The sequence below is a fragment of the Meriones unguiculatus genome, chromosome 3 (assembly GCF_030254825.1).
Source record: "Meriones unguiculatus strain TT.TT164.6M chromosome 3, Bangor_MerUng_6.1, whole genome shotgun sequence".
In the NCBI taxonomy this organism is placed as follows: domain Eukaryota; kingdom Metazoa; phylum Chordata; class Mammalia; order Rodentia; family Muridae; genus Meriones; species Meriones unguiculatus.
The window spans coordinates 30,094,562-30,112,154 of NC_083351.1; the positions used below are offsets into that span (position 1 = coordinate 30,094,562).

General features: G+C 47.9%; 1 protein-coding gene across 8 annotated transcripts in view; it reads left to right on the top strand.

Annotated features, from left to right (window-relative positions):
• Positions 1-17,593, top strand: part of Ccdc30 (coiled-coil domain containing 30) — an 81,319-nt gene that overhangs the window by 45,533 nt on the left and 18,193 nt on the right. For all 8 annotated transcript variants that reach the window (XM_060379696.1, XM_060379698.1, XM_021635033.2 and 5 more), the window contains 4 exons: positions 37-216; positions 3,270-3,479; positions 6,237-6,391; positions 11,753-11,897. In XM_060379696.1, the coding sequence (XP_060235679.1) occupies positions 37-216; positions 3,270-3,479; positions 6,237-6,391; positions 11,753-11,897 (690 nt within the window). The remainder of the gene's footprint in view (positions 1-36; positions 217-3,269; positions 3,480-6,236; positions 6,392-11,752; positions 11,898-17,593) is intronic.

Consider the following 17,593-nt stretch of genomic DNA (forward strand, 5'->3'; position numbering starts at 1 on the left):
CTTGAATGCACCTCTCCCTTAAAATGTTTGCCTCAGTACCTAACATCCGGAGAGAAGGCAACCCAGCAGCATCACGGCGAGGTACAGCAGCTGCGCCAGAACCTGCACCGCCTCCAGATCCTGTGCAGCTCTGCCGAGAAGGAGCTGCGGTACGAGAGGGGCAGGAGCCTGGACTTCAAACAGCATAACAGCTTGCTCCAGGAGGAGAACATCAAGGTAACTTTCCCAGCCACAGCCCTTCCTGCCGGCCCTCGGCCACAGCTGGGGATCGCTAAAGCACGGTTCTCGGTAATTGCCGCTCAGGTTCAGATCCAGGACGGGTGGGTAGGACGGGGCCAGCTGTCTGTTAACTCCCCTCTTCCACTTTCTCTGCTGCTAGCCTGGTGTGTGTGCTATCAGTCCCCAAGCAGAAAAAAAACAAAAACAGCGTAGTGACACGGTCTGTTGAAATCCTTATCTCAAATTTTTTAGCATTTAATTTTACTTCAGTGGCTGGTCTCCCTGCATTAGTTGTATAGAGCCAGGTCTACTTCTCTATTTGTGTGTTGGGGGGGGAGGGGTGTCACAGATTCACAGTTGTTTTTGAAACACATCAACATTCAGAACAAGGCACCATATAAATAATGTTCCTTCCAGTTCCAGTTCAGTTCCAGAAATATACATCACAGACTTGGTTTTCTAACATATATTAGAGGCTCTAAACATATATATTGAAGGCTCTAGACTTCAATATTCAGGGCCTGGAGACGTAGCTCAGTTGGTAGAGTGCTTGTCTAGAATGCACAAGGCCTTGGGTTTAATCCCCAGCACTGCCAAAGTGGGGGTGGCAGAAACCTGGCCTGGCAAATGGAAGCCCCTTAGATCGGTCTGTTTGCTTTCGAGACAGTCTCTTGTAGAACAGGCTGGACTTGAAATCACTCCAAAGCCAAGGACCCTGATCTTTTTCCTGTGTCCACCTGTCACGTACTGAGATCACAGGCATGTATCCACGTCCAGCTTAACTAAACTGGACATACTCGAGCAATACTGTGTCTTTCTTAGGATACAATGACCCCAACGACACAGATCCTAACTGACCCCTTATGAATATGTGTTCGGTAGGCAGGCTTTCAGAAATGGATAAATGACAGCTTCATAAGGAGAGAAGACACTTCCTACTGTTTGTAGTCTGTCTCTTGGAGCCAGGGGTATAGCAGTACCATAAACAGTTTCAATCCTAAACCTCTGCACAGTTGTTAGGGCCACAGGGTTGCAAAGTTAACAGACTGTAGAATCTGAATTGAAACATGGGAAGATTTGACTTTTCCATATTGCAACCTTGCCCCAGCTTGGAGTCATTTTGGGGGCCTTAGCTGTGTGTGTGTGTGTTATATGTATGGACATGTGTTCATGTGTGTGCATGGATGTATGTGTGTGTATATGAGAGCAGGTGCTCACAGCGTCCTTGGATAGGCTGGAGTAGGAGTTACAGGTGGTTGTGAGCCTCTGCTGTGGGTCCTGGGAATGTGCAACAAAAGCAGTATGTGCTCTTAAGCAACCCATGACTGATTTCCTAGAATCCACTCAGACAATCAAACTCTGTGTCTCTACTGTTAGGCATAATAGAGCAATTAACATCCCAGAATACTCCACTGCACTACATTTGAACCATTTTGTTGCAAATTATACTACAAAGAAGGTGCATAAAATTCTGCTATGCAGTTTAACACCTTACAAAATGAATGTCTGTGGACACCAACTAGAACAACATTGAACCAAGCCTGCACACTGGCAGCCTGGAAACTCTTTCCCTCCCACAGTCCCAGTCACTCTCTCACACCCACTCTGTGCCACAGGAGCACTGAGACACTGTCCTGGATCCTCTTTGGACAGCAGAAGCCACCCTGGAGGCAGAGGTCATTGGCTTAACAGTTTTACTCCAACCAAACGGTCCTGTGGCCTCCTTCGCTGACTCCTTCAGCTTTCCTGGCCTGGGGAGTCAGTGGGCAGTGGGCTGGGAAAGGAAGGTGCCCTCTTCATTAGGAATGAGAGGCTTGGGTTTCCTGGTTCTGAGCCAACCCAATACCCCACCCCTTGCTTGCTTGATTTCCTCCAATCCAGCGCCCTGCTCGCCAGTTCAACTTGCTGAGTTTTCTTTGCTGCAAAGTTGTACTTGGAAGTGAAAACTCCAGGCTTTCTGATAGGCCAGAGTTCCTTTTGGGAAGAAAGGAAGCATGAACAGATTTGTCCTTGTCAATTACGTTGCAAAAGCGCCAGCAGCCCTCCAAGGGTGTCAACCCTGTGTCAGTACCCGATGAGAACATGAGGAGAGCTGAGACATTTGCACTGGTTTAAAGGGAGGAAAGAGTGAGTGTCCACTGGGAAAGGGGAAGTTTACAATGCTCAATCCATAATTTCTTCTTGGCGTTTTAGTAAAGACAAGGCTCATTAATAGTAATTTGTTTCCCATTGACCTTTGACCCATCAATGACCAGGAGGCATTTGGCTCTTGGGTTAATTTCCTCATACATTTTATTTTCTCCATGTGGTTTAACTCTTAACTGTCTGTTAATGTCTTTGGAGACAACATCTCTCTGGCGTTCAGGAACTAATGAAAAGCCATTATCTCAGATGTGTGCAGTTCACAGATGAAGCCCTCTTTCCTGAACAGGATAAACAGCAGGAGCTGCTGGCTTGTCCTTTTTTTTTTAAGGACACCAACATGCACGTCCATGTGTATACGTGCTCTAATGTCTGTAAGTGCAACTCTGGGAAGAGAGAAGAGTGGGTCGTTCAGCCACAGGGACGACTCATGAGTCACTCACACACTCATCTGGCCTGCTTCTGTCTGCACTGTCAGCATCATTTACCCCCTTGCCGGTTCTCGGAACTGTCACACTTCACAGCCTACCTCCTAATCTAGTACATACGTGTAGCGGTAACTCCTCGAAGTTTAGCATTTTGTTGCTCACAATAATATTATTGTATGTGTGGTGTATGTGTGTGAGTGTGGCACACACGTGCCATGGCGCGCGCACGCACGCACACAGGTCAGAGGACAACTTTTGGGAGTCCGTTCTCTCCCTCTACCATGTAGAATGCAGGGGATTCAACTCAGGTCAGCAAGCTTGTGTGTGCGCATGCGCGCTCTGGGTCTTGCACCCAGTGCCTGAGAAATGCCAGGCGCGCTTTCTACCGTTTGATTGCATCCCAGCCCTGCTTTTATAGTTTTTTGGTTTTTGTGGGTTTTTTTGTTTTTTGTTTTTTGTTTTTTGATGCCCCATCTGTAGATCAAAATGGAACTCAAGCAGGCCCAAGAGAAGTTGCTGGACAACGCCAGGATGCACTCGTCGCTCACGGCGGAGTGGAAACACTGTCAGCAGAAAGTCAAGGAGCTGGAGCTGGAAGGGCTGAGGCAGGCACAGAGCATCAAGTCGCAGCAGAGCCTGCAGGAAAAGCTGGCTCGGGAGCAATCGAAAGTGGCGGATGCGCAGGAGAAGGTAATTATCTTCATGCTCCGGAAGCAATGTACACAGCTGGAGCCCCGCTCCCTGCGGATGTTGAGAAACAGGTGTGCGCAAACCTGAGCGCAGGCTCATCTTTTTTCCTTGATCCTCTCCGTGTTTTCCTATTTTTATTACTACTTTTTCGTCTCCCCCTACCATTCTAATAAATCCTGTGTATTTTTGAAAGCTGCCTGGAGTTTGAAATGGTAAGTTTCTGGGACTGGGAAGATGCCTCATCAGTAACGGGCTTGCCACACAGGCATGAGGGCCTGAGTTCAGCTCCCCAGAACCCACACTGCATGCCCGTAATCCCAGCGTTGGAGAAGCAGACCCATGAGGTTCCCTGGAGCTGGCTGGTCAACCAGCCTAGCTGAAATAGTGAGCTCCAGGCCAGCAAGAGACCCTGTCTTAAAAAAAAAAATACGGTGTGGGTGTTGGGAGACAGAGGAGTTCCATTCCCACTCCACTCCTCTCCCTTAAAGGCATGATCATGACTAGTGGCCCGAGAGAGAGAGAAGGGCCGGGCGGGGTGATGGAGAAGGCAGGTGGCTGGCCGTGGGTGACGGGCAGGTGAACGCAGCCAGGACAGACTCTCAGAACATCAGGCTTCCTTAAGCAGTTGGAGAGAACAGAGGCCATTTAATATTTAAACCTTTGGGGAGTGGGTGGAGGCTTTCAGGGTGAGGGTGTGTCATTGGCCATGGCCAAGGTGCTGGGAATGCCTTATTTGCTTGAAGAGGAATTCCAGGGGCTTGCTGGCTGGACACGACCTTGTAAGGAGAGGAGACGTTCAACCTCGCTTCTTTACCTCCTCCAGTGGGGGCAAAAGTGGGGGCACAGGACCACGTGCACCGGGGTATGCAGGCCTGGGGGGAGGGGAGGCGGTGCTCTCACTCCTACTTCTCGAGATGAGATTTCTGGGTTGGACTTGGCTGGACCTCACTCCTGCTCTTGCCCCACAGAGGAGGACAGCCCTTATCAACTCGTGGCTTCCACACACCTGTGCATACAAGCGCACATGCATACATAAACATGTACACACAGAAGTCTATCTACATGCAAATGTATGTTTAATTAAAGCTGTAACATGAACTTAGAACTAAAGCCAGAGAACATTCATACTTTTTAATTTTGAAGAGCTTTTTTTTTCTCATTTGAAAAGGCTAGTTGCGTGACTTTGTAATGTTTGAAAAGTAGTTACTTGTTTTATCATATATGTATATTATTTTGTACATATATGTATACATATTGCCTGCATATATGTACCCATGTGCACCACATGCTTGCCTGGTACCTGAGAAGATCGGTAGAGGGCATCAGGTCCCCTGGAACTGGAGTTACAGATGGTTGGGAGCGATCATGTGGGTGCTGGGAACTGAACCCAGGCTGTTCCCAAGAGCGGCCAAGTGCTCCGAACCACTGAGCCATTTCTCCAACCCAATTGTGTAATTTTGTTTTGGTTTTTGGTTTTTCAAGACAGGGTTTCTCTGTTTAGCCCTAGCTGCCCTGGAACTCAGTCTGTAGACCAGGCTGGCCTCAAACTCCAAGATCTGCTTACGTCTGCCTCCTGAGTGCTGGGATTAAAGGTGCGCACCACTAAGGCCTGGCCCTATTTTGTAATTTTAAGAAAGATTTTTGCTGTGAAATCAGCTATTTTCAAATATTCCCCCTGTGTTTTGGGTTGCTTAGCACCAGGTATCAATAGTATATAACAGTTGTGTGTGTGTGTGTGTGTGTGTGTGTGTGTGTACATGTGTATATATGTCTCCCCCTATTGCTGTCGGTCTTACTGCCTTGAAACTACTAAGCAGCATATCTGTGTCTGGAGATGAGGGTGCACTCTTCTTCAGAGGGACATCGTTCCAGATAGCATAAAGTAGAGACAAGCACCGACACTGCCACAGGAGCCGGCAGATGAGCTGCTGTATGTGTATGTGCTAGCCTGTAACTGCGGCAGCGAGCAAAGGGTGTGACCCGGACATCTGGAGCTCATCAATGTCACTTGCAGAAGCCCGTAAACGAGAGAGAAACTGAATCTTAAAACTGCACTTTAGACCAGGTGCACGCCTTCAGTCCCAGGACTTGAGAGGTGGAGGCAGGTGGATGCCTGTGAATTTGAAGGCAGCTGGGTCTACACGGTGACATGCTGGGCCAGCCAAGGCTATGCAGGGAGACTGAAAAACAAAAACAAAGAAACAAAACAAAAGAGAAAACCTTTTCTTTGTTCGGAGATCTGCCGATCTGAGAAGACGGTGGATTAACACCTGAGAAACCATCTCCTGTCTCACCTCTAGCCAGCAGGTTGCATAGGGAGGAGAGGCAAAGCTCGGGCAAGAGGCTGGCCTCTCTGCTTGGCGCTCAGCCACAATCCCGGGACCCAGGATGTCCACGCCCCTCATTATCATCCTTGCTTCCTCCCTCATTCTCTGGGTGGTTTTGCTCTGGTACTTGAAACGCTGAGTCAGGCTAGTCTCTGCCACCATCAACTTCGTCCCCCTCCAGGGCACCTGGACTGGCGGTAGGGGTGGTTAACTGAGAACACACGAGCCATTAGCGGCATCTGTGTGCTAAGCTGCCAACAACGAGCGTGTTGTTTTTACGTTCCTCTCCACAGCGTGAAGCACGGAGATGTCTTTATAACACAGCCCTCCCTGTCTCCTACCGTAGGTACTTGCTGTAGTTCAGTTTCATGTGGAGTTCGTTGTTGAAAAGGGGCCACAGCCTCCTTAACCTCTTACTTTTTCACCCGAGATCTTGGACCTGCAGCAGAGGCTAGACCACTCGCGACAAGTCTGCCTTTCAGATGTCTGTATTCTGCGGAAGCAGCAGCTAGAGGACGAGATCAGGGAAGCCAAGAGCAACGAGGCCAGGCTGCAGCAGCAATGTCAGGACGAGCAGCAGAGGAGGTAAGGGCCGCCAGGGTGTGGAGCTGCTAGGGCAGAGGTTTACCTGGAGTGCTGGCAAATTGCCGTAACCTGATTCACCCATGAAATGTGACGCATTGCTTGCCCACCTCCCTGATGTGAGCTGCGCAAATTCAGGCTTCACTGAAGCTGTGTCTTCTTCTATTCATTGGCCAGTGTCCCTCAGGTGGTTCTGATCATTTGTAGGCACCTTTAGCATCAACAAACTGCTAGTAAGGATGAACCGCGGATTTCTTCCCCTTAAAATAATTACGATTCTGACGTAAAGCATTCTTTTTGATGACCTGGACCTCGGTGACAGTTGCGTCTCATTTGTAAGATGTTCAGAATGCGTTATATGTATTTTGAGAAAAAATAGATTATCCACTCAAAACACATGGAGATGTTCACACACTTTGTAGCTCAGAATCTTACTTCCAGCTGTAGTTAGAAGTCCAGTGCTAGAACCTGTCACAAAGTACTACTGAGTAAATAATTGTTGAATGAATGAATGTTTGAGTAGGTGACTGGCTGGATTTTTGTATGCATGAAGACTGAATACCCTCAATGAGTGAGAAAACGCTTGCCTCACCTGCCATGTCTTGCGAGATGGTGGGCTAGCCTGCCATAGTGCAGCTAGGTCCCAGCTGGTAGCTCACGAGAAAGCAGTGGGACACCCCAAAGATAAGCGTACCCTGAGCTGACACAACACTGATAGATGATACACGCTCGCAGGTCAAGGGGCAGATAGCAGTGTCAGCTGCACACCCAGGAGGTGCCAGCAAGCTTGCCACAAGGCCAGATGGCTGAACTGAGAAAAGCCCCATTTTAAAGCATGATATGGAAGGGCTGGCTGAGGGGGAGAGGCGGCTGAGTTGCTGAGAGCACTTGCTGTCCTTGCAGAGGACTAGGATTTGGTTCCCGGCACTTTACCAACACAGCCATCTTCCAGGCCCTCACTCTTCTTTTCTGAGGCAGAAGTCTTGCTGAATGGCCCAGGCTGGTCTCAAACTTGTGGGGTCAAGAGCTGTTCCTGTGCCAGCCTCCCCTCTAGGCAGACTTCAGTCTCTATAGTGGACATCGCCGTGTCCGTGTTTTCTGATTTCCCTTATCCATCACTTAACAGCTTTCAAGAATCCAGTCATTAATCATCAGACTTAATCAGCTCTGTGGGCATAGAGTTGGTCACGATGCAGGAACAATGCAGTAACAGCCTTTGTTGCCCTTTAACACCCGTGGAGTCAACAGAGTTGCCCCGTTTCGTTTCTGGCGTTAGCAATGTCTGTAGTCTTTACATCTTGGTTCGCCTGCCTGGATAGAGATTTGTCAGTTGTGTTGATCTTCTCCAAGAACTGCCTTTTGAGTTTATTTCATTTTTTCTATTTTTTTTTCTGATTCCATTTATCTATCTATTCTCTGTACCCCACACCTCTTGACCAGATCTCATGTGCCCAAGGGTGGCCTCTATATAGCTGGCCTTGAACTCCTGAACCTTATGCTGCTGCCTTCCAAGTCCTAGTTTGAGACAACAGAATCTCACTTTGTAGTCCAGGGTATCCTGGAAGTCACTAGATAGCCCAAGCTTGTCCCAACTCACAGCAATTCTCCTGCCTCAGCTTCGAGAGTGTTAGAATTGCAGACATACACCACCACACCTGGCTGGGATTCTCATTTTTTTATTCTTTTTTTTTTTTTTTTTTCCTGTTTGTCCTTGGTTTATAATGTTTGTCTTTCTCTGGCTTCTTATGGTGGGAGCTTTGAATATTGATTTTAGATTCTCCTTCCTTTATAACATACATGTTTCCTGGTTACCAGTTTCTTTGCTGCAGTCCACAAAGTCTGTAAATTCTATTTTCATTTCATTCAACCTGACAGGCATTAGAGATGCCTACAACATTGGCAAAGCACGCATCCGGGTGTCTGTGAGGGTTTCTGGACACAGCTGGCTTGTGGGTCGGTATACTGAGTGTGAAAGAGCCACTCCGAAAGGCTGGGGCCTAGATGGGGTGGAAAGGTGAGAGAGAGAGAGAAGTTCACTCTGCCAAGGGCTTGGCCCTTGCTCAAAAACATGGTTTCCACTGCTGTTGCCAAAGGTATCAGACTCCGGCTTCCTCGGCCTTTGGGTGTGGCACTGTACCAGCAGCTCTCTGTGGTGCTTAGGACCCTCGGCCTAGAACCGGGGCTGTTGCTGCTCTGGCTTCTTTGTATTCTGAGGCTCCAGCATCTTGGACTGAGCAGCTCTGAAGCACGGGGCTGTTGTGAGGCTCTTGAGCCTCTGGCCCTGTGAGTCCGTGGGAAACACACACACACACACACTGTCTATATTTAATTGGCTCCAGTTGTCTGAAAACCTCGGGCTAGACACATGGAAATATACTTTATGTTGACTGATTGTCTGAAACAGAATTTTGCCATGTTGCCCGGGCTTTGCCTGGAACTCCCGAGTTCAAGTGAACCCCTGCCTCGGCGTCCTGAGTAGCTGGGGCGACAGATGTGCACCGTCGTGCTGAGCTTCAAGTGCTGTGGGTTTTGTTTCTGTTTTAAGTGGTACTATCGTGAGGGCTGAGTGTGTATCTCACTAGTAGAGTGCCTACCAGTCTTGCACAGGGCCCTGAATTCAACCCTAGCACTGCCCAAAGTTGTTTCATTTGTTTTTTGTTGTTGTTGTTTTGTTGGTTTTTTTTAAAGGGAGTTTGAGGGGCCAGGAGGTGGCTGTGGGTTCACACTCACCATGTAAGCCTGACTACTTGAGTTTAATCCCTCAAACCCACTTAAATGTGAAAGGAGAGTCCTCCAACCTCCACACACACCACGCAAAAGGAGGCTCAGAAGGCTGTGGAAGCACCTGGCGGGACCATTTGTGGAGCTGAGGGCTTAAGGGGGCCTTCCTCAGCCACAGCTGTCTAGGCCGAGAGTGAAGCAATTGGTGTGTGGGGGCGGGAGTAATTCCTGGGAAAACTTGACTGGGAGATGAAAAAGTTCCCTCGATGGAAGAGAATGTTTGGGGTTGGGCAGTGGTGAAAAAAAAAAACGGGTCCAGAAGGCCAGGCACCCAGGTTCATGCAGAGGTGCCAGACCATAGTGAGCAGTCTGGGCATTACTGGAGCCACTGAAGGATTTTTTCTTTTCCTTTCTTTCTTTCTTTCTTTCTTTCTTTCTTTCTTTCTTTCTTTCTTTCTTTCTTTCTTTCCTTCCTTCCTTCCTTCCTTCCTTCCTTCTTTCTTTCTTCCTTTCTTTCTTTCCATCCTTCCTTCCTCCTTCTCTTTCTCCTTCTTCTCTGCTTGTTTTTTGATTTCTCTTTGTAGCCCTGGCTGTCTTGGAACTCACTCTGTAGACCAGGCTGGCCTTGAACCCACTCTGTAGACCAGGCTGGCCTGAATTCGCAAAGATCCACCTGCCTCTAGTGCTGGGATTAAAGGTGCTGCTGCTGCTGTGGCCGCCCCCACCTGGCCTGCGCCACTGAAGGGGTTTATGAAAGGGAATGTGGAGCTTGGATTGTAGCTCAGTGGTGGAACAGTTGTCTAGCAGGCACGAGACCCTGGGTTCATCTATCAACACCAGAAAAAAATGATGGGGGAAGTTCCAGGATCCACTGTATAAACGATGGACCGGTGAAGAGACTCAGGCTGTGGAGAAAACAGAGGCTCTTGTTGGACCTTCTCAACCCCGGGACCTGGCATGCGAGTGAGAATTTTGCCCGTCAGTGCTGAAACTGTATTTTGTGAAGTATCTGTTTTTATCTAGTATCTAGCAAATCCCTGAGTTGCTTTTTTTCATTCACACCTCCTAGTTTTCAATTTCCGTTTCAACTCCCAGGCTATACTCTAGATAATCCAAGACCTTCTCAGTTCTAGCACCTTAATATCCCCTCAGTTCCAGGGCTTAGCTCTTATGCAGTCCCTTGAACCAAAACTAAGAATGGAGCTGTCAGCGGCTCTCACTCTGTCTGCCCTCAGCTCCCCAGCTCTTGTGAAATGTCTGCCAGAAGAATTCAGATGAGGCTTGCAGAGTGGAATGTAGAAGACACCCAGCTTACTGGAGAAGAGAGGAGACGGCATGGGCAAAAGGACCAGTGCATCAGTTGCATTGTAGACAGCATTTGTACTGTTGCTGACCTCTCTAGAACAAGTAGTTTTCCCATCCAAGTGACTGACAGGCCTGTCTAGATTGGCCTTCCAGGGAGAAGGCCATGGTATGTCCTTGTTCTTTACCAGAATGCCTCCCGCCATGCAGTAATATTGTAAGGTTTAGGGCTCCTGAGGTCAGTATAGATAGTTATTATTAACTATAGTTAGATAGTTATAATTAACTATCTAAAGTTATATCAAAGTAATTCAGGATGTCATCTCCTTATAGAGGCAGAGACCAGAGTCAGGTCTATTCCCCTGGCCAGTACTTAACATCCTACTGTTCCCATTCTAGGGTTTCTCGGCTACTGATTATAAAGAACAGGTCCAGCCCAAGTGTCTCCTAAGGTTGCTAATATCTAACGGAATCATAAAGAAGAAAGAGATGATGGTAGCAGGGATTCTCAGAAATGACAGAGTGATTTGGATAAAGCAGAAATGGTGGTGAGGAAGCTGGTGTAGGGTTAGGAGTGACTGGTAGAATTAAGCTCCAATAATCCTTAGTGTGCCTGCACTTAAACCCAAAGAACGGAGAAGCAAGAGGTACAGAGCCGTGAGCCAGCAGAGCTGTGAGCCAGGGTCTCAGAGTAACCTATCCAGAAACCTACTGCTTGCTTAAAACTCGAGAAAGCAAAGCTGTCTTGACAGGGTTAGGATTCCACTGTCCTGGCATGCAGGTGAGATGTTGCCAATCAGTGCCCCATTTCATCATTGCCATCCTCATATTCTTCAAAATGAATCTCCCGAATGAAGAATCCCAGTCTGAATCCTCAGAGAGTCTTTCCAGGAGCTGTAATTTGAAAGAACAGGCACTGAAGGTGCTCACTGGAAACGTGAATCCTCCCATCAAGGCGTTCGGTCCCCGGGTCAGCTGTAGCAGGGCTGCCGTGGGTGTTTGGAGCTAGGAGCTTGCGGGGCCAAAGTGTACTGGGGAAGAAGGCTCGTGGACTCAGGAGGAGAGCCTCACCTCAGCCTTGCCCGAGCTGTTCTGGTGCCATGCTTTCCTTGTCTCAGCCATAAGGAAAATCATTTCTTCCTCATGGGTTTGTCTTGATGGCAAGAAGGAGAATTAAGGAAAAGCTTCTGTTATGTTGGAAGTTCCCACCATGGCTCCCCTTAGCTTGCAGACATACCACCGCACCTCACTGCCCCTTTGCTGGCCCAGAAGTTTTAGAGCCATTTGCAGAGCGTGGCAGTACACAGAGTGACCTGCTGTGCATTGATTGCCCGCCCTCAGGGTCCTCCTAGACCAGGACATAAATGAGCTCCAGAGACAAGTGAGAGCGTTGCAGGATCAGGAGAACCAACGGGAAGCCACCGGTTCCCAGCAACAAGAGGCTCTGCTCAAACAGCTGGAAAACGAGAGGACAAAGTGTGATGAGGTAAGAAAGCAGCAGAGAGGCTTCCCCGTCTCCCTGCCCTCAGAGACTGGACTGTTGCTGTTTAGCTAATTACCACTGAGTACACTTCACGTCCTGAATCTAGCTGGGAAAACAAGTATACCATATATGTAAATATGGAGAGATACATACATCTATAATTATGGAATGTATATATCCATATATATATGGGGAAGGAAATATGACTTCCCTATATTGTTCTGGGCTGTTTGACTAGGCCATAAACTAAATAGATAAGAGCTAGAAAGATGTACCAATGATTAGGAGCACTGGCTGGTCTTGTGGGGGACGTGAGTTCAATTCCGAGTACCCACATGGTAGCTCCCAGCTATCTGTAGCTCTAGTTCCAAGGGATCCTAGATCCTCTCTGGAACTCCTCAGGAACCAGACACAAATATGGTGCACACACATATACATGCAGGCAAAGGACCATTAGACATAAACTAGAAAAGGGAAAGGATTTTTTAAATTGACAACATAGGGCGAATTAATAGGAGTAAGATCACTTTTAATTACATGTATATGTATGGGTGTCCCACAAAACATGAGACTTAAAACAGGTCAGATATCCAAAGTTTGTACAGCATCCTGGGCTATCTAGAAAGGGCCTTGGGACCCCTGGAGCACCGTAGAGACAAGATACAGGAGGGTGTAGGGAGGAATTGTAGGGTGAGAGAGGGGTTGTCTCAGGCGCAGATCAAGTCTCTCCAATAATGACAGTGGTGTGGGCCGAGGACATCACCCCGTGGGTAGTAGCACGTGCCATGCAAGTGTGGACACCTGAGCTTGAATACCCGGGACCCGTGTAAAAGCCGAACGCACAGTGTGAGTGTCTGTAATCCCAGTGTTCCTGTTGGGAAATTGGAGGCAGAGACTGGACAGTCCGTGGAAGTTCAAGGCCCGGGCATGATGGTGAACACAGTGTAGAAAACAAAAAGGACCCTGTCAGAAAGATGAAAAGGCAAGAGACATCAGGTGCTATCCTCTGACATCTACATGAAGGCTGGGGTGCACACATGCTCATATTTACACACACAGACACACACACACACACACACACACACAAATAAAGCCCTCTTCCTGACATAGAAACTTGCTGACTGCATTTCCTGTATGGGTGTAAATTTCTTTTACAAGAGATAGCTCTTCCGAGCTGCTTCCATGTAATTTCTGTAGTTTCTCAGAATAAAAACACAGGGAGGAAGGACACAGGAGATCATCTAGATAGGGTTACTATTTCTGTGGTGAAATGCCATGACCAAAAGCAAGGTGGAGGCCAGGTGGTGTGGTGCACACCTTTAATCCCAATCCTGGGGAAGCAGGCAGGGGATCTCTGTGCATTTGAGGCCAGCCTGGTCCACTGAACTAGTTTTACACTTCCGAATCATAGTCCATCACTGAAGGGAGTCAGGGCAGGAACTCAAGCAGGCCTGGACCCCGGAGGCAGGAGCTGATGCAGAGGCCATGGAGGAATGATGCTTACTGGCTTGCTCATTATGGCTTGCTCAGCCTACTTTTTTAGTTTTTTTTTTTTTTTCTTCCTTTGTTTCTTTCCCCCCTCCCCCTGAGACGGGGGTTTCTCTGTGTAGCCTTGGCTATCCTGAACTCGCTTTGTACACCAGTCTGGCCTTGAACTCACAGAGATCCACCTGCCTCTGTCTCCCAGAGTTCTGGAATTACAGGTGTGTGCCACCATGCCCGGCGCTCAGTCTGCTTTTTCTTATAGAATCCAGGATCACCAGCCCAAAAATGGCACCACCCACAATGGGCTAGATAGTGTCAGCACTCCCCCATCAGCACTAATTAAGAAAATGCCTTGTAGCCTGGGATGGTGCTCACATACACCTTTAATCCCAGCACTTGGGAGGCAGAAGCAGGTAGATCTCTGAGTTAGAGGCCAGCCTGGTCTACAAAAATAAATAAATAAATAAATAAAAAGAAGAAGAAGAAAAAGAAAGGAAGGAAAGAAGATGCCCTACAGCTGGATCTTATGGAGACATTTTCTCCAGAAAGATGAGAGAATGAGGCTCCCTCCTTTCAAATGACTCTAGCTTGTGTCAAGTTGACATAAAAATAGCCAACACATAATGGTACGTCAGTGGTTCATTGGTTTTGGAGTTCTGTGCCCTAAGCCCCAAAACAAACAAGAAGGTATTTAGTACATGAGGAAAAAACGCTTGCAAAGCCGCTGGATGAGAGATCAGAAGGACGTGCTGTGTTTCCAATAAATCCAGAGGAGCCAGAGATCGCAGGGACTCGTCTGCTGTCTCCCCGTGCCTCTGACAGTGTTCGAGGAAACACTAACAGGGGAAAGCAAACCTGCTTTCTTGATGAGCAACATGCCTTCCAGTACTTCACTTCTGAGGCAGATGAACAGGGCTCTTACTGTTGTTCTTGTTTGTTGTTGTTTGGTTTTCCCACACACACCAAGCAACTCTATGTGATTACCAACAGGGTGTACAACTTTTAACCCCAGGGACACTATCTTCCTGGAGACAGCATCAGACCCCAAGGTGAGGGTTTGTCCTGCAGGACCACCCCATTTGTGGTGCTGTAACTCTGCCATCAGAATTCACGCCAGTTATCAGTCTAGGTTTTCTCCTTTGCCCCTGAAGATGAGCTATGAATCTAAAGCGGCTGTGATAGACCATCAGGTTTGGTCATGTGTTAGAATGGCTCCAGAGGGGCTGGAGAAACAGCTTAGCAGGATAAGAGCATTTGCTGTTCTTCCAGAGGAGCAGAGCTGGATCCCCAACACCCATACCAGGCAGCTTCACAACTGCCTGCAACTCTGGCCGCAGGGGATGTGACGCCCTCTTCTGGCCACACACACAGAGATGTACCTACACATACATAAAAGCAGACTGCCTCAGGAAAGGTTTACTTGGTTACTAGCCCATTAGAAAAGGTCACAACTCGGAAATACCCAGAAGGAAGAGCTGCCCAGGAATGTGGGACGAGACCAGAGCTGATGTATCCATCCTGCACCTCCACATGCTCACCAGCCCACAAGCTCTCCAATCCCTAACCTCATGGAATTTTTGGGGAGTTTCTGGCCCAGGGTTTTGTACAAAAGAAACTTGGAAGTTATCCCTTCTTCATACTAACCACAAATAAAGAAAAAGTGAGCAAGCTGAAAAAAATTTTAACCATACTTTTTGATCTATCAGAGAAGCGAGGCCACGGGGTCACTGCTGCCCCGTGAGGTTGGAGAGACCAACACCAAGACGCTCCGGTGAGAACCAGGCAGGAAATCCTGTGCTGAAGCTGATAACTGTTGAAGGCTCAGTGTGGACAGAAAATTCTGAGAGATAAGAACTCCAGCGGACTCGACAGTTTTGAGGCCCCACACTTTTGTGGGTTTCAGCCAGGTTCCGTGTGTGAATATTTGAAGAATCTCTCCCTGGGCTCCTGGCAGGGGGGCTGTTGGAGGGGTGGGGGATGGGGACCTTCAGAGCTTCTTAGTAAGGAAACTGTTTAACTAGAACCTGAAGTGATGGAGCTTTGTCAGAACCTAAGTGACCCAGGGCAAGAGAAACATTCGATTTCTGCCTACTCTGCCCCCCTTTAAAGGGGAAGAAATGGAGGCGGGTCATCCTGGGCTACAAATAAAATATCCTGTTTCAAAACATGCTGCTATCAAAAAGATTCAGATTACTTGTTTATCAGTCACTGTGACCTGTAGCGCTCGTTTTTAAGCTCTACTTTATTTGGGGTTCCTTAAAGGCTCTCCCTCCTAACCCCCCAACCCTAGGTAGGAGAGGGAAGGTTAGTGGAGAGGGGACACTGAACCCTTTACTTCTCCCAGTTGTTGAGGGTTGATGGGTTCCCCTGGGGCTATAGCAATCTCTGTTGACAACAGACGCAGCAGGCAGTCTCCTCCAAGCCCCTGCACTGTGTTGAAAGGTGTCTGTCTGTCTGTCTGTCTGTTCAAGCTGCCATCTCTGATCACTCCAAACTGCTATACACCACATGCCACCTTTCTCTGTCTGAGCTCCCATATTTATATCCCTCAGAGTCCTAGGTCACGCCCCCCTCCTTCCCTCACAAGGCAGACTGGCAAAGGCCACACCCTGCACCAGACAGTTATCAGCTGTGGACAAACTATAACCCAAACTAAAATCCCACACTTGGGATTAAAACAAAAGTTATGTTATTTACATAACATAACTGAGTTTGCAAAGAAACCAAAATTTGCATTACAGTGAACCAAGAGCCCAGATTGTTTGCTATACATCAATCTATTTGATTGTCCCTGTTGCCTATGAGCTGTAATAACATACACCCACACCGAGGGCTTAAATCCTGCCACCTGTTCTCTGGTCCTCTGTAGTACTCTGAACCCCACTAAAATCAGGGAGCCACGTGGTTGGAGACAATTCCCATCCTCCTTTGGGACCACCAACTGTCACCCATGACTGACTACTCTAAAATTCCTATCTATATCAGTTTTTTGTTTTCTTCCTCTTTCTTGTGCTAAATAACACATCTTTTTTTTTAAAAAAAAAAAAGAACTATTTATGTGTGTGAGTGCTCTATCTGCATATACAGCTGCATGCCAGAAGGAGGGCATCAGATCACATTACAGATGGTTATGAGCCACCATATGGTTGCTGGGAATTGAACTCAGGACCCCTGGAAGAGCAGACAGTGCTCTTAACCTCTGAACCATCTCTCCAGCCCTAAGTAAGACATCTTACTGCCACTTAATATAGGTGGCTGTTGAGTCCAAGTTTCAGTCAGCCGACCTAACTATTTAAAGTCACTCTTAGAGGTTCCCATTAACATTTCAAATCCCAGAGCTGAAGAGATGGTTCAGTGGATAAGAGCACCTGTTGCTTTTACAGAGGACCAGAGTTCAGCTCCTAGCACCCACATCTGGCAGCTCACATCCCACAAGTAACTCCAGCGTCAGGGGATTCAGCACCCTCTTCTGGCCTCTGCATAAATGTGCATAAACACACACACACACACACACACACACACACAGAGAGAGAGAGAGAGAGAGAGAGAGAGAGAGAGAGAGAAATCACTAATTTGAATTCTGACTCTGATAAGCACATCCCTAGTGGTAACTTTGGTCTGTTCAGTATTGTAGTCCTTCCTCCCAACCTTAGCCTCCTAGAAATCCATTCATTCCTCCACATGTGCCTGAAGCTTCTGGCATTGTAAGATGCCAAATCCTGCCCGTATTCCTGCTCTCCTTTATAAGTCAAAACCTATATTCAGCCTCTTTTCCCTGAAGTGTGCTAGGAACTAACTCCACGTTATGAGTGGAGACAATAAGAAAAGATGCGACCGTGATATACAGGTGGCTTTTAAGGACAACGCCATCTTTTTTCATTTCGTTTTGGTTTTGAGACAAGGTTTCTCTGTGTAGCCCTGGCCTACAAGCTGATCTTGAATTCACTGTGTAGCTGAGATGACCTTGAACTTCTGATCTTCCCGCCTCTGCCTCCCAAGTGCTTACATGACTGGTGTGTGACACCATGCCTGGTCTGTGGCATGCCGGGGATCAAACCCAGGTCCCCATGCATGCTAGGCAAGCCTTCTGCCAAAAGAACTGCATCTATGGCAACAGGCATCTTCTCCCAAGGTACCTGCCTAAGTAAGATGCAATCCATGCAGACCTCAAAGCAAGAACTTCAAACTGTTCGGACAGCAGGGCCGGGCTGCTT